The 17,768-nt window shown below is 36.5% G+C and overlaps 1 protein-coding gene across 1 annotated transcript in view; it reads left to right on the top strand.

Annotated features, from left to right (window-relative positions):
* The window catches only part of LOC139734513 (uncharacterized), a 106,311-nt gene extending 89,106 nt beyond the window's left edge, over positions 1 to 17,205 (top strand). Inside the window, exons 12-16 of the mRNA XM_071645291.1 lie at positions 902 to 1,030; positions 1,808 to 2,029; positions 3,354 to 3,397; positions 7,609 to 7,663; positions 16,817 to 17,205. Coding sequence (XP_071501392.1) covers positions 902 to 1,030; positions 1,808 to 2,029; positions 3,354 to 3,397; positions 7,609 to 7,663; positions 16,817 to 16,819 — 453 coding nt within the window. The 3' untranslated portion in view covers positions 16,820 to 17,205. The remainder of the gene's footprint in view (positions 1 to 901; positions 1,031 to 1,807; positions 2,030 to 3,353; positions 3,398 to 7,608; positions 7,664 to 16,816) is intronic.
* The last annotated feature ends 563 nt before the right edge of the window (positions 17,206 to 17,768 follow it).

The following is a 17,768-nucleotide window of genomic DNA, read 5'->3' as shown; positions in this document are numbered from 1 at the left end:
CCACTAAAATATCTCTTAATGACCCCTACAAAGAGATAAAGTCCTCCCTAATTTTGGATGTGCTCCTGCTTGAGATAAACAAATGCACAAACACCCCCCCCCCCCCACCCCTTGCTCATTAAACATCTCTGATGTTGTCGTTAATATTGACAGCCCTGCTTTACCTGTCAAAGTAACTACACCAAATGTACTTCATTAGACAGCAATTAAAGTAATTATAAAACAACTAATTTAATGCTTCCCATTTTTTTTTTCAAATTAAGTGTTACCTTAAACCGTTGAGGACAGGCTAATTTTCCTACAACATGCATTTCCTATAGGCACTTGCCCGAGTATACTCGGGACACATCCTTGACGGGTTAATGTTGCCTTCTTTTCAAAAGACTATATTAAAGGGATCGTATAGTTTTGGTTGAGACCTAATTTTAGGTTTCTAACACTTTTTGGTGAGATAATGAGAAACCTCTAATGAAATATGAAAGAGCATGTAATAATATGAGGAATTCAACGTTTATTTCATGAAAATTGGTTTTGAAATGGCTGAGATATCAAAAAAAGAGCTATTCTAATAAAGTGTGGGACCCACACTTTATTACGATCACTTTGTTTTACTTTGTTTTTGAATGTTCAGTCATTCCAAACCTGATTTTCATCAAATAAACTTTGAATTCCTCTTAAAATGGTATGTTCTACACTTTATCATGTGTTTTCTTGGTATCTAGCAAAAAGTTAAAAGCCCAATTCTCATATCCACCATTACTGTACCATCCCTTTAATGCTCCACCCCAAAAGGGACCAGTAGCAATGGTATAAATGGCAAAAAAAAGGAATAAAAAAATTAATTTGCTGATTGCTTCTCGCATCCTGTGCTTCCTAACCCTTGCCCTGCTTTGCTTCGTAGGCCAAACAGGCTGCCCCAGCAGATGAGGGGGCTGCAGAAGAGAAAAAGCCGGCCGAAGCGGCCAAGCCCAAGCCCAAGCTGGGCGGCAAGTTGGGCAAGCTGACAGCAGGAAGGAAGAAGAATATCATGGTAAGACCCTGATTCATTTCATCAATGGGAAGTTTACAGTCACCATGCATTGCAATAATTGCAGAGTTGCTTTTACAACTGTTGGAAAACAACCAATCGGCATTGAGGATTTCGCATATCGCCTTGGCAATGGCTGTCATTGCAGCTTACGGTTACTGTAAGGAAGAAAAATATCATGGTTAGACCCCGATCCATTTCATCAATGGGAAGCTTACAGTCATCGTGCATTGCAATAATTGCAGAGTTGCTATGGCAACTGTTGGAAAACAGCCAATCAGCATTGAAGATTTCACTTAGCGACTTGGCAACGGCTGTTATTGCAGCTTACGGTTACTGTAAATGCCTGAATGAAACTAAATATACTTTATTGCTTACAGCAAGCAGCTCTCACACATGTATTCAATGCTATCAGTATTATTTTGCTTAAAGTCATTTATCTATTTTCTCTCTTCTAATGCTGAGCTTGCATCTACCAAACCAAATTCTTCCTTTGATTTCATGTCTGGACTCGTAACTGGAAGATAAAAAAGTCCCATGCCGGCAGTCCTTGGCTAATTCAAATCCTGCCACTAATACTAGCCAACTTGTGATCATTTTGTTTTTAAAGTCAGAAACATCACATCTTACCCCATAAAGAGAGTTTCTTAGGACTTCACACCGCTAAATTACACCACAAGGTGTTAAATTATATATAATGGGCCAAGCTTAAACTCCGATACATTTTTGTCAACCCAATCCCCGCCTCTCCCCAACGACTCCCCCTCTTCTCCACCCCAGCAAATGATGATGAAGAAAGCCCAGACCGACCTGAAGGCTGAGGCGGAGCAGAAGGCGGAGATGAGGAACAAGTATGTGGAGGAGAACGTGAAGCCGCTCGACATCGACTCGCTCTCCCGCGACCGACTCCGGGCGATGTGCGAGGAGCTCTACGAGCAGCTGCGGGACGCCGAGGGCAACAAATTTGACCTGGAAGTGACTATACGCAAGCAGGATCTGGAGGTGAGGTCACTGAAAGATGGGCCATCCCTTTTGCATTCCTTCTCAAATAGCACAGAACATGATATATTCCTCCAGAATGACAAGACTATTGTAAAGCTATAACATTTATGTGATATTTGAATGTTGTTAGCCGTTTAAATTCAAATAATGCACCAAACGCTCACTGTAACGTATTCTGTGTACTAGGCACAGCTGCATACATTAATCCTACTGTGGTTGTAATATGATACTTATACTTCGAACAAAAGATATGCGTGTTGAAGCTGTCAGAAAAGAAGAATTCACAATCTTTTCTGACTTTGTTCTCGATGGCAAATAACAACACACTATTTACATGAACTACTATGTGCAACTAAGTGCATCACACAGGTGTGTAAAACTAGTATTTTTTTCGTAGTACGAAAAAATTATTCGAATCTTTTAACGGTCAATTTAACTAAACAAATAAAGACCCTCGTGAGTTCAAAATTTACAGAAGGTTTCCAGGTAGTGTTTACTTTTCTTCAATACCTAAGTGTTTTCACCAATTTTTTTCAAAAATCTGCATGCAAAAGAGATTGGCTGTCTTTAACATCTTTGACTTGAAAACAATTGTCTTCAGTCTCGCATAATCATGTTTTTTATACAAAAATTTGATAAAAGACAAATGGACAACAGGGTTGGGCATGTTAACTAGCAGTAGTAGTTACACTCACTCTCTTATAATCTGATTGTGGGTAAATGTGAATCCTACTTTCATGGGAAATAACAGGGTAAATTTTCAGAGGCACTATAACCGACTGAGGACCGACTGATTTTGCTACAACACGCATTTCCCATAGACACCTGTCTGAGCATACTCTGGACTCGTCCTCAACAAGTTCAAGGAATGGTATAGTCTTGGTTTAGATGGGGCTTCAGGTTTCCAACCTGTCTTCAAACATTACATTGGGACCCACCTTTTACAAGGACCTCCTTGTTTTACTATCTTTTTTTTGGCACTTTGGCACTGTTGGACTGTGGAAATGTTGGACACCCTACCACAATTCTGGTATCTGTGATACTTTTGTGAATAAGATAATGAAAGACCTATGCAGTGATAACATTTCATGTTATATTGAGATTCTTATATATTTTTTATGGCCATTATCAGTATTTTATGAGAGCATGTGAAATTTTCAAATGCTGTAAATTTCTATTGTATGCTCGATCTCAATGAAAATTTTACTGTTCTGTATGTTTTACTACTTTGTCTCTTGAAACATTATAATGTCATGTTGATACCGGTATGCATTTTCCCTTATTTCTCCCACCTGTAATATTTTCTCTTTTTTTGACATCACAGATTGAAGACATGAAAGTCAGGGCCCATGAAGCAAGAGGCAAATTGTAAGTTGGCAATTAATGTTGATATGAGAAAAGAGGAGAACATGTTGTTAGGTCTTACATAACATGACAACATTTGGAATTAAACAGATTTATTTTATGTGACCACTAAGGATAGAGGGAATGTACGTAACCATGGAACTGACAGCCATCCGGATCAGGCAGTGACGATAATGTACCTTTCCAGCGAGCACAGCCACTGCAACACGGGGCTTAAACCAGGGATCCTGTGATTGAGATCCTGTGGTTGTGTCCACTGAGCCATGACAGATTCTTATTTGTGATTTCTGTGACTTTGTGCCAGTGTTCAGTAGGAACACAGAAGACATTAGAATTTTTGAATTCTATGAAATGATTTCAGAGACAGAGAGAGAGAGGATGTACAGAGAGGTAGATAGATACATAGATACATAGAAAGATAGAAAAAAAATGATGATAGGTTTGTAGATAGATAGATAGATAGATATAGATAGATAGATACGGGAGACTCAATGCTTTATACTAGGTGTTTCAAAAAACATTTCCCACTTTTGATTCCTAATAATTCAAAAACTATATATCAGATAACATTTTCATTGATATGGAGTGATAGCTGAATAGTGTACAATTTGGTTGAAGGTGGTTTAAATATGAAAGCATAAATATGTTTCATGAAATCCATGATTAATTTCACAGTTAGGTTCCAGACATTGCTCTATTTTCAACCCTCTGTACAAAATTTCACTTTGCACAGGGGTCAATGGGTGTGTATGGGAGTGTGTGGTTAACACCCTGACAATGGTCCTGAACAATGGCCAGGGTTTGAATGCTTCATTATTTATTCATGACAAATTCCACTATCACAGCTAGTCTTTATTCAGCCTCTGGCAGTATCTGTGTAAAGTCAAACGCCTGTCGATACTGTCATTGAGTCGAGTCAGTGCTCTCCCTACTTCTGAAAAACAAAATTACAATGAATACCTTCTGTTCTATCATAAACGTGGTGACAGGAAGTAAAGAAAATCAATTAGAGTATATATGTGACCGTGCACATCAAAACGAACATAAAGTCGCACACACTGATTTTGCGTGAGGACAGAAAATAAGTGAAATGGGTCAACCTAGCCGAACTTGACTTTTTCATACTTTCTGAAAGAGAGGGTCTTTTTTTACATTATGCTAAAATTTGGTATCATACAACGGGCAGGAAAGTGTGTTTTTTTAGCAGTTTATCTCGAACATTTTTGGTAGAATAGTGTGATTAGGTGTGTCTTTAGAATCCCTTTTTCATTTCTGAAAAACCTTGTCCACACTCTTCACTTTCAACTCTAATAACTTTTGAAAAGATAGTGCTACTGCTTTGAAAGTTGGCATTGATTATGGACAGAATGTGTTAATGAGGCATGCTTAATTTCATTTTAATCTGATAATCTCTTCATTGTTGTTACTCTGGTGGTTTACTTCCTGTTTTTTGTCCCATTCATCGCACAGCCAGCACAGTTTGGCAAAGATTAAGCGCTTGAATAGACACTGTACTTTAGATCCTCTTTTCTCAGTTCATACTTTTCCTGAGTTTGTGCTTTCTTTCCAATATTTAGATAGGTTAGGAGAGTCCATTTGATTTGTGTTATACATCATTTTAAAGCTTAAAGTCTCCTCTTTCAGAAAGTGATCTTCACTAAAATTTCATGTCTGGCGACTTTTCGTTTGTTTTGAGGTGCAGGGTCACATATACACTTGTGTTTATGGAGCCTTAAATAAATCTACTCTGAAACAAATCGCCCCAATGATAAATGCTGCTGAACTCTTTACCAAAAATGATCTCTTTTTATCGAAAAAGTGAAAAATTTGTCAGACTATTTAGTTAGTAGACAGTTGTATTAAAATGAGGAACTTTAGATCATTTATGCTTGATTTACATGTATATCCAAAATTTAGTGATATGTGAAGCAAAATTTGAAAATGATTGCCAGCTGGAATGAAATGTGGTGTTTGCAAGCACTTTACCGAACATGAATTCAGACTAGCAGTGCCCAGGGCAATCCACATGAATTATTGATTAAGCATTCATGTGCCAGGGAGTGCCAGACTGACGCCTAGTCAACAGGTGGTGCAGGCATGTCCATTGTTCAGAGCCATTGTCAGCACACACTCACATACACATCATTGGTTCCTGTGCGAAGTTCAATTTTTGTACAGAGGGTTGAAATTTGACCAAAATCTGAAACCTTACTTCAAAATCAATCTTTGATTTAATGAAACTGATTTATGCTTTCACATGCAAATCACCTCCAACCAAATTTGACACTATCCAGCTATTACTCATATCAATGACAGTTTTATCAAATGAATAGTTTTTGAAATATTTATGATCAAAAGTGGGAAATGTTTTTTGAAACATCTAGTACATGTACATATACATACACATGTACTGATGTAGCCCATTGTAGTACCACATGTAGTAATGTGTATACTGCAACCTTTTCATTGTTACACTCAGTAACAGACCCCAAAATAGAGGTTCGTGTTTGCAAGAATGAAATCATATTCTTTTATAAATTCTTGGGATGATTTCCCTAAATAATTATCAAGAAATGTATCAAGTAGATCTTGGAAATAAACAGTACGAGTCAACGAAACTACGCAGTACGCTTCAAAATGTTATTCGATCATCACGGCTCGGCAAAGTCGACTGTAGGTCGCCATTGTTAGATGGTCTCCCTCTCTCTCTTTGTGTGTGTACTGTGTGTGAACAATTTTTGAGTGTTCAATATCATTCGTTGCTCAGCCAATGACTCAAAACAATGCATGTCTATCTAGTCATATCGACGGCTGTGTATGGACCTATATGTGGCAATGCGATATGAGAGGACTCGAGTGCATAATCTGTCCATGTTCTTGCGATGATTTGGGGATGTTTGGGGATGTTAAAATGTCTGAAGGTAAGCAATATGGAAGGAAATTTGATGTAATGTATGTTAATCATGTTGGAAGTAATATGTAATTCATGTGTGTTTGTGTAGGAGTTCTCAAGGAGTTGGGAATCCCCCTTTCCTCCCGTAATTATTATTTTAAAAAAAAATCACGGCGAGATTGCGTCCGTATAATAGAGAGATCCGGATAAAGGGAGGCCGGATAAGAGAGGTTCAACTGTAGTACCCCAGAAGACTAAGATTTGTGAATTCTCTGAAATGATATCAGAGACAAAAAGAAAGGGAGATGGAGATAGATAGAGGTGATCAAAGATAGAGATAGATGGGGAGAGGGATATAGATTGAAATTTAAAAAAAAAAAAAGATAGAAAGATAGATATAGGGAGTGGAGATAGAGATAGATAGATGGATAGATAGATAGATGGATGGATGGATGGATGGATAGAGAGAGAGAGAGAGAGAGAGAGAGAGAGTAAGGCGAGGTAATGACAGCCAGGGAAGGAATGTTTATAAGTGGCTAGTCTGTCATTTTCTTTAAGCAATGAAGGTATATTATGTGCACCTTTGAAGGTATCACACTTCTGAGTACCTCCATTAGTGGAATTATCATTGCTAAAAATGGACTGTCTAATAGTTGGGTATCACATTAGTATTGTGTCATGGAACACTGTGGGGTTTTTTTTAACATGGCAGTGACAGATTAAATGTCAGAAATTTAAGCCAAAACTGTTTACCATTAGATATGAGAAGAGATGTCAAGGAAGAATTGTTTGATAAAGTTGTAGAAAAAGGAGCTGGATATACAGATAATGTAGAGATGCATACTCACTGATCTAAATCTCTCAATAGTCCATTTTACCATTTGACCTTTCTTTTACTGCAATCTGTTCTACAGGTTTATTCCCTGAGGCATGTTTGGTGGTGATAATATCTTTGCAATGGTTCATTAAACAAACAAACAAACATAAGAAATTTGTAAAAGATCTATGGCGATCTTTCTTGTTAAATACTGGATGGCATTTCATCAAGCGTTGAATTAAAAAAAAAAAAAAATCTATAGAAACACCGTGACCTCTACTGTATTGAACAACAAAATATTTTGATTCCCCAGTCTGCTTTTATTGCAAAGTAGAACCTTAATCAACAGCATTCTTTTGGTTTTGCTGAATGGTGTATTTTTCTTCCCCAAATTCCTCCCCAAATTTCTGTGAAGAAAATTGCATTAAACACTTATGTTGTATGTATGGTACCCTGGAGTTCTGGTCATTTGAAATAATATATTTTGTTGTTGTTTTTCTGCAGTGAAAGACCAGAACTGAAGAAAGTACAAAGAAACGTTGACAAGCCAGCAGAAACGGTAAGATGATAAACACAAGTCACAGCTAATAGTTGCTAACTTCAGAACACCAAGGCATAGTAGACATAATACAACAATCAAACTTGTCAATGTCAGCAAAGGGCAGGACCAAATGATGATTGAAACTTAAAAAGGTAGATTCTTGAGCGAGATTTAACTGGGATCAATAAGGTCTTTTAGTTTATCTGATTAAAGACAAACATCCAGCTTCAAATGAATCTTGTCTAGTCAGCATTATTACAATTGTAGTTAACTATAATAGTTAAATGAAAGCTAACTGGCTGTTAATGGTTTTCAGTTAGTCAGAGACTCCAACTCTCCCATTTTTGATGGGAGATCTTCCGCCAAAAACCCATTTTTGCAAAATCTCCTGTTCTCCCCCTTGAGAGTTAATTTCTCCCACCCTGGCTCTGTGTCTCCCGCTGGAAAGGATTTCTTACTTATTGCTATTGTATGTTGAAAAAAATGAGCCTTAGATAGCACCAGAGAGCATCTAGAACCCTAGGAACTTCGTGCTTTGCACACATCAACTTGGAGTCTCCCATTTGCTAGGGGTTTCAGGCGGGCGAATCTCCAGATCAGAAGGTGCTTTGGGTTGGAGTCTCTGGTTATTGTTTTAAAAAGTGACCAACTTATGGGTGGTGGGTGATGCAGAAAGTGAGGGGGGGGGGGGCAATCACTCGTGAAATTGTTGGTCCAGTAGAAACTGTGGATATTTCAAGTACTGCAATATTTGATTCTGGCTGGAAGAAAATATGTCAAGTCATATTAAAATTTGCACATGTGTTATAGGTAGATTTGCATATGTGAAATGTTTGAGAGTTGAGAAAATTTGCACATTCTAGACATTGTAAATAGCATATGTTGCTGGCCATGCATGAAAATCTGTAACAATTAGCATGGATTTCACAGCTCTCATTCGGTTTGACACACACACAAAAAGAAAAAAATAGACTGCATAGATGCACATCTCATAGCATGTTAACACACGTTATTTGCTTTGATTCTACAGGGCCATATGCATCTTCCATTGATTTTATATTAAAATTGTGAGAAAAGTGAAATTTTAACCATTTGAGCATGAGCAGATCGATGGTATACATCAAGTTTCTGTGCATGGCATAAAGCCCATTTTTTACATATTTCACAATACTAGGGTGTTGACATTAAAAGGTACTTGAAATATAAGCATGACAAGAAAATAGGCAATTCATTTCATCAAACAAATAAGTTCAGAATAAGCGGAGGAAGAGTGAGCGAAAGTCATTCACAAAATATGTATGCCATCATAATTTCAGTTGTATTGGCAGTAGTAGCTTCTAAGATTTTCATGCCTAATCATGCACTTGTACATATTTATGGTCTGTTGCTACATTACCCTAACAATGTCAGAAACCCAGGAGCTTTGAAAAATTGGGGAAAATTTTGTTGTCAAATATCAAATTCATTTCTGCAAAACAAAAGTGCTACATGTATTCCTTCTCCTGTCCAAGTTTCACAGTCCATTCAGAAAAAGAATGTTTTTAGTATGAAACTTTTTGTTTTTAAATTGTTTCATCCTGAAGCACATTGCTGCAACATGATTTTTAATTGATGTATGGAATTTTAATGTTTATTCTCTTTCATGCTTAATGATATAGGCCTATTAAAAATGATTTAAAATGCATTTGTTCAGGATTGTGAATTCATCAATACCAAAATCAGGACTTGATGTTTGGTAACTTGTATGGATTTTGTAGTAACTGATCACATTAGTTGAAACTCCATATTCTTTCTCCCAACTGAAAGATAAATGTATATGGTTTAGGTAAACTGATTTGTAATTTTCATAACGAAAGGAGCAGTTTGATGTTATTGAATAAACAAAACTTAGAGTATTTACTCTAAGTGTCTTGTTCTAGCAAGAGCAATATGAATGCTGTTAGGTAACGATTTGAAAAAGTTCAGAATAATTGATCAGTAGTTGGGTCATATAGATTATATAATTATCATCATAGATTATATGAAGATCATATAATTATTACTGTAAAACACACGATGAGATAAATTGGTCATTCGTAGATCATCTGCAGACATTTTTTTGTTTTTGTTTGATATGCTCCAAAATAATGATTTGCATCTTGGGATAGTATATCACTAGAAGTTGTTTCTGTTATGTCCAAAACTTTTTCTCATTTGTTGGAATACTAACATCCCATGATTTCCTTTCTATTAATTATCTTGGTATATGATAGCTTCCATGGGACAAATTATTATCATTATTTTCTTCTTTTTTTGGGAGGGGGAGAGATTGATGTGCCATAGTCCTTGTTCTTTATAGGGGTCCTCATCTAAATGGTTTGTAGTCACATGAACAGAATGTTTTATGTAGTTAATTGGACGGTATACTTGAACTACTAATAGAGGCAAGCTTTACTGAAAACAGAGCCTACATTCTTGGACATTTTTGTTTGAGGGAAAACAGGAGACATTTCATGACTTCTTAAATGTGAACAGTTCCTTGCCCACATTTTGTAGTGAGGGAGTTGTGTTGAATTTTTTTTTTTGTTCTCGACGAACCGATTTTGCATTTTTCTTGCCTGCCTACCCACAATGCACCTTGCGCTGCTCTCACCGTTCCTGCAGGATGCAAAGTTTGATTTCCGCAGTCTGATTACCGCCCTCAAGAGTGTCTGAATGATGCATTGTGTGTAGTGCACGACACGTAACTATGGCAACGTGAGTCTGGACGATTACATTTGACCGTAGAGTGTAGAATAATCTGGCTGCATAATTTTAACGTGTTTTGTGATGGAGATGATAGCAGTAGATAGTTCACTTGTTGCTTTTGTTTCGTGCTGACAAAGTGTTGTTTGAACTAACTAATCGTATCCATTGATGTGCTTACATATCACTGATATGTTTGATGTCATACATTTTGTGTGGGACTAGCTTGCATCCTAGACCAACTAGTGCATTTTGGACTAATATTTCTTCCATGGGGTAGCAAATGCTTCAAACTATAATTTGCTAGAAAAAGGTCACACAACCAAAGCAATGTGAACAAAAAGAAAGGAATACAATGGCTATCTGTTTAAAAGAAGAAACTAGACTTTTCACATCCAACTTCTCTTATCCCAAGATTTTCTCTCAGGGCCGGCGCAGTGTTTTCAAAAGTGTGGGGGCCCACTTCCGGGTTTCATGAGCTAACAAGCAAAAAAAAAAAAAAAAAAAGGTCCTCAGCTCATCTCTCCCTGTCCACTTCCGGGTTTCTTCAGCTGACAAGCAAAACAAAAAAAAAAGGGCCTCAGCTCATTCTCTCCCCTCCCATTTCCGGGTGTTATGAAAACAAAAAGGTCTTCAGAGAAAATGCATAACCTTACCTGAAAAAAAGTGTGGGGGCCCAAAGTGATGACACCTTATGTATTCCTTTGTATGGTGCACAAAAAGTGTGGGGGCCCGAGCCCCCACGGCCCCCACGGCTGCGCCGGCCCTGTCTCTTGTCTACTTTTGTTGGTTGGTTTTCATGATTTATTTGCATTTAAGTAAAGCACGCAATATTAAGTTACTTAAACTTATAAAGTTTGACATATCCCTTTGACTAATCATATCAAGAATACCTTATGCAAACACAAGATACAGTGAAACCCCGTTATAACGAGTTCGGTTATAACGAGGAACCGCTTATAGCGAGGTGATAGCGTCGGTCCCGTTTTCCTTTGCGTGTAAACCTATGGCAGAACGAATCGGTTATAACGAGTTCGGTTATAACGAGATTCCGCTTACAACGAGGACAATTTCGGTGCATCATGATAAAGAAAAACATAAGCAATTTGATCGGATAGAACCAGGTTCCATTTCTTGACTAAATTGCCGCTTTCAAACACGCGACAAACGAAACACTGAAAACCGAACTCATGCTATCCGCGTCTTTTTTCCGTTTTGCAGAGAACAGTTCCTTCCATGTTTTCTTCTAAATCACGCGATAAGACACAGGAATGCCTTCCGATGTTCCTCTAAATCATTCAACATAATCATTCGATTTTCTTTTTCGCGAAATACGCGACGGTGCGTGGTAGGTCAGACCACAGCGCAACGAGAAAAAAAAAGATAACGCATTCAAAAACTTTTCATGTATAGCGACACTTGTGGCCACAAATGGACAATTGGAATGCGTGTGCAACTCATCATTATGTCCTTTCCATTTTTAATTCCGACTTCCAGTTCTTTTGCTGGTTAGCAAATATGAGTGTGCATGCATGATTAAAGCCGAAATAATTAATGAAATCATCGCGATCCCGCCGGGTGACAGTAGCGTAAAAATATTTGAATAACGCATATTGACCTACTTAATCGGTGTTCAGTAAAAAAAACAAACGCATTTATTAATTTGAATAGATCTGGATTTGTTCATTATCATTTAACAAATGTGACCGTGCACCTCAAAACGAACATAAAGTCGCACACACTGATTTTGCGTGAGGACTGAAAACAAGTGAAATGGGTCAACCTAGCCGAACTTGACTTTTCCATATTTTCTGAAAGAGCAGGTCGTCTTTTACATTATGCTAAAATTTGGTGTCATAAAACGGGCAGGAAAGTGTGTTTTTTAGCAGTTTATCTCGAACATTTTTGATAGAATAGTGTGATTAGGTGTGTCTTCAGAATCCCTTTTTCATTTCTGAAAAACCTTGTCCACACTCTTCACTTTCAACTCTAATGACTTTTGAAAGAATAGTGCTACTGCTTTGAAAGTTGGCATTAATTATGGACAGAATGTGTTAATGAGGCATGCTTAATTTCAGTTTAATCTGATAATCCCTTCATTGTTGTTACTCCAGTGGTTTACTTCATGTTTTTTGTCCCATTCATCGCACAGCCAGCACGGTTTGGTAAAGATTAAGCGCTTGAATAGACACTGTACTTGAGAGCCTCTTTTCTCAGTTCACACTTTTTCTGAGGTTGTGCTTTCTTTCCAATGTTTAGATAGGTTAGGAGAGTCCATTTGATTTGAGTTATACATCATTTTAAAGCTTAAAGTCTGTTCTTTTAGAATATGGTCTTAACTAAAAATTCATGTCTGGCGACTTTTTGTTTGTTTTGAGGTGCACTGTCACAAATGATAATTTGAATATGAGTGTGTATGAATATGATTAAAGCCGAAATGATTAATGAAATCATCGCGATCTCGCCGGGTGACAGTAGCGTAAAAATAGTTGAGTAACGCGTGTTAACCTACTTAATCGGTGTTCAGAAAAAGAAACAAACGCATTTATTAATTTGAATAGATCTGGATTTGTTCATTATCATTTAACAAATGATAATTTAAATATGAGTGTGTATAATGATTAAAGCCGAAATAATTAATGAAATCATCGCGATCTCGCCGGGTGACAGTAGCGTAAAAATAGTTGAATAACACATGTTAACCTACTTAATCGGTGTTCGGAAAAAGAAACAAACGCATTTAACAGTTCAAGGATGTACAAAACGCGAAGAGATTTTCGAGAGAAAATAAAGAACGCATTTTTAATCCCTTCGGACGCAACGATCATACATTGTATAAAATTACAGCCGAAATGATTCATGAAATTATCAAATTCCCGCTGGGCACCAACAGCGTAAGATACCTTGCAAGTTAGCGGTAAACAACTCATGTATGATACTCTGAAATTATCGCGATCTCGCCAGGTGACAGTAGCGTAAAAATAGATGAATAACGCATTTTAACCTAAATCAGGAAAAGAAACAAACACATTTATTAGTTTGAATAGATCTGGGTTTGTTCATTATCACAGTTTTAACACTGCATTTCACAATGAAGATTTTTCTTTCTTTCAGAATGGTCTACGAGGTACAGATTTGCGTAAAAAGGATCACAACGTAACCTTCCACACTCAATCCTGTCGCATATTTTTCAAGAACGGATGTACAAAACGCGAAAAGATTTTCGGAAGAAAATAAAGAACCGGAACGCATTTTTAATCCCTTCGAGCGCAACGATCATACATGTATATTGTACTAGATTACAGCCGAAATGATTCATGAAATCATCGCATTCCCGCTGGGAACCAAAAGCGTAAAAATACCTCGCAAGTTACGGTAAACAACGCCTGTATGTTACTCTATTTGTGCTGGTGTTAGAAAAACTTAAATAAGAATTACAATAAAGAATCAACTCATTTCAACCCCTACTTTTTCGTCTAAGTCACAAATAATTTCCCTTTATTATCTCAATAATAATGACCCATAATTGCCCAATAACAACGCAAAGGATGTTCTTAAGTTTCATTGATAGGTATAATATGATGTCGTGCTTATGTTTTTCTTTGTTTTTGATGCGTACGGTTATAATGAGGTACCGGTTATAACGAGGTAATATCGCCGGTCCCACGGACCTCGTTATAACGAGGTTTCACTGTATTCTATTCTCCCGTCCTTTTACATAAATGTCGATCATTACAAAAGAAAAAGCTTGACTCGTTCTTCCTCCCAACAAAAATTTAAAATTTAATAAATTCTCTCCTAGTTAACCAGGAATGCAGGCAAACTTGAATATTGAGACTGTTCCACACCTTCAAAATTAGATTAATTTGTTCTCAAAGCTGTAATCCTTCAGTGCAGTATTCATTTCTTGTTGACTCTTCCGGTATCGTTAGGAATAAAATATGTTTTTTTGCTTCTTTCATGCCATCGTTTTTCATGCCCATACATGTGTGCCTTTCTCTCTTTCTCTCTCTCTCTCTCTCTCTGTCTCTGTCTCTGTCTCTGTCTCTCTCTCTCTGTCTCTCTCTCTCTCGCTCTTTGTGCATTAAATAAAAGCATGCATCAAAATAAATTGTGTCCCTGTTTTGAACCAGTCAAGTACATGATTGCAATATGATGCATCAGAATCAAATATGCCAGATACTGGAAGTCGAAAAATTCTTTCAAATCAGTTTTTCAATTTTGCAAATCCCTTTCGATCAATCCACAGCACATCATGGTACACTTGTGATGCATCCAACCCAAAATAATATCCATTATGAATAGAAGCATTATTTATTCCTCATGCTTTGTTGGCCAAAACACAATTCAAATTTCATGAATTTAAATTTAAGTGAACCGTCTTATTTGAATTCAGGATTAATTTGATGCAATAGCTGGTATACTAATGGGATGATTCTGGATATATTAGAAGAAATTGGAGAAAAAGAAATTATATGAAGTTATTACAAACAAAAATGGGGACATGTTAAACAATATGGATGGATCTATGTTGAAAATTAAATTTAAAAAGATTACCTCTCTTGCCTGTTTGTTATATGAAAAGGCTTAGTAGTAATAGTGGTTGGAATACTTTCGTCAATGTGAAGAAAAAAAAAGTTATGAGGTCGTGATATAAGGCAAAAATTATCAATGATTTTATTTTCAATTGCTGCTGTCAAACCTCCTTTTCTCTTTTTGTGTTTCCCATCATGTTGAGGCAAATTATTTTGTTTGCTGTCTGTGTAATCATGTACTGTGACAAATATTTTCCATTATTTCTGCATGGTGTCTTTGTTTTCTCCATTTTGCCTCATTTCTACATATTCTATACCTCTGCATGACATAGTATGATTCACTTGGTTACTCTTTGAGATACTCGCTACTGTTTTACCTGCAAAAGTTTATAGTTAATGCATTTATATAGTAATTTTATGTTGTTAACTAATTCCACATTTTATCATGCACATTGTTAATTGATTCTTATACAATAATGATGATATTTAATGTGATAGTATTATAATTATAATTATAATTGTAATTACAAGTAGTAGTAGTACTCTTTTAAAAAAATGAGTGAAAATATTCGCTCTTAAAGGAGTGAATACAAAAAAGAAAGAATTCAGAGTGAAATTGGAGTGAATTTTGAGTAAAAATGTTTATTTTCACTCATTTTGGAGTGACCTCAAGGATCACTCGAAGATTTTGGAGTGATCTCTGAGGTCACTCTGAAACGAGTGAAAATGAACATTTTCACTCTAAATTCACTCCAATTTCACTCTGAATTCACTCTTTTTTGTATTCACTCCTTTAAGGGTGAATATTTTCTCTCAATTTTTTTTTTAGAGAGTAGTAGTAGTAGTAGTGTCATCATTATTATTATTGCTATTATTGTTATAATTATTATTATTATTATTGTTATCATCTTCATCATCATCACAATCATCAATATTATCATTTTGTATGTAATATTATTTTGTATGTAATATAATGTACATAAATCAGAAAGTTTAATCTTGTCAACATCCAGGCTACATATTCTGTGCCACATTTAACACCAATCATTCATATACTGTGTATTCTTTGCATACCATCATGTATTATTTATTTCATTTGCTTCAATTTGAAATGCAATTGATGACAATTATAAGGTTGATATACAATCTTGATAATTAGAATTAGATGACAATGATGATAGTGATGATGTTAATAGGGCAAAAATGATAGCAATCATTCAACCATTTGCCAAAGATTATGCAAAGAGGAATTTAAAGGGATCGTATAGTTTTGGTTGAGACCTAATTTCAGGTTTCTAACAATTTTTGGTGAGATAATGAGAAGCCTCTTCTGAAATACGAAAGAGCATGTAATTCCATGAGGAATTCAACGTTTATTTCATGAAAATTGGTTTTGAAATGGCTGAGATATCCAAAACAGAGCGATTCTAATAAAGTGTGGGACCCACATTTTATTACGATCGCTTTGTTTTACTTTGTTTTTGGATGTTTCAGTCACTCCAAACCCGATTTTCATCAAATAAACTTTGAATTCCTCTTAAAATGGTATGCTCTGTACTATTTCATAAGTAATTTCTTGGTATCTCGCAAAAAGTTAAAAACCCAATTCTCTTCTCCACCAACACTGTACCATCCCTTTAAAACCAGTCACTTCAGCTTCTGAGCTTTCCGTGCAATATTGACAGAGACAGGGTGTTCTTGTATTAATGCCTCATTGCTTCTGACAATTTAAGATGATTTATTGCAAAGTACATGTACACACACACACACACATATATATATATATATATATATATATATATATATATATATATATATATATATATATATATATACTGTGTCATCATCTTCAGTTTGTAATCATATCCTAGTTTGTTTGATGGTATATTGGATCCGCCTTTTATTTCTGCAGTAAGTACAGTAGCAGTCCCTGTCATCTAGTCCAGCTGTTTTATGTCATCTGTCCGTCACCGCGGCAACCCTCCAATCTGAAGACTGGTATCGGCCAACTTGAATCAACCAATCGGAACATCACTCGCATTCTCTGGACACAGGTGCGGATAACACATCACTGTAGCAACAGGGGAGTTTACATGGTGGCTGTAAATGTTGTAGTTTACGTTAATAGCAATGTTGTGATTGCTGCAAAATATTCTCTTAGAAGTTTAGAATAAGAAATGTCACATTGTCATGGCAACACAGAATGTATCTGTTCTGATGCTAGTGGCTATAGGTGATGTTTAGTCATCTTTGTGAACTGATGTATTAAGGTAAAGCCCAACATTTATCATACATAAAAGGAATTCCTCATGATCTTAAGGTAGGCCCTAGTGTCCATAACTAGTATTCTGGCCTAAAGGATGGCATGTACTTGAGACAGGTTCGCAAATATCTCCGGCAAAGTCTTCAGATTAAATGTCCAATGCCTGTGATGGAAGTTTTTAGAGAGGAGTTGCTCTTTTTTGTGTGTGACAAAGATTAGAATCACATGCAGTAGGATGTCCAGGTTTACTGTGTATGACTTGTCCAAACACATTTTCTCATGATGTAGTCCCGTATGTAACGTCTCCGCAGATTTGATCTTTGCAATGTGCGATGATGGTTCTTCATCATCTCCTTCCGTGTCCATCTCTAACAGAAAGAAATAGATTTAAAAATCCATTACAAGTTTCTATAACTACCCGGTATGTCTCAACCCAGTATTATGCAATCCATACAAACATGAATAGATGCAGACTGGTTCCGTAGCACCTGCTTTGGAGTACAACTGTGTCCCACTCTCCAACTGTTCACCTTGTTCGTGAGTGTAGAAAGGAATGTGACATGAGTGGTGTGTTATACACCACAAACAAGTATTCACACAC

This window comes from Diadema antillarum, unplaced genomic scaffold (genome assembly GCF_040938485.1).
Source record: "Diadema antillarum isolate AM-2024a unplaced genomic scaffold, OU_Dant_1.0 scf00000026, whole genome shotgun sequence".
Taxonomy (NCBI): Eukaryota; Metazoa; Echinodermata; class Echinoidea; order Diadematoida; family Diadematidae; genus Diadema; species Diadema antillarum.
Note: the sequence above shows the minus strand (reverse complement) of the source record. Positions and strands in the feature narration are given on the sequence as shown.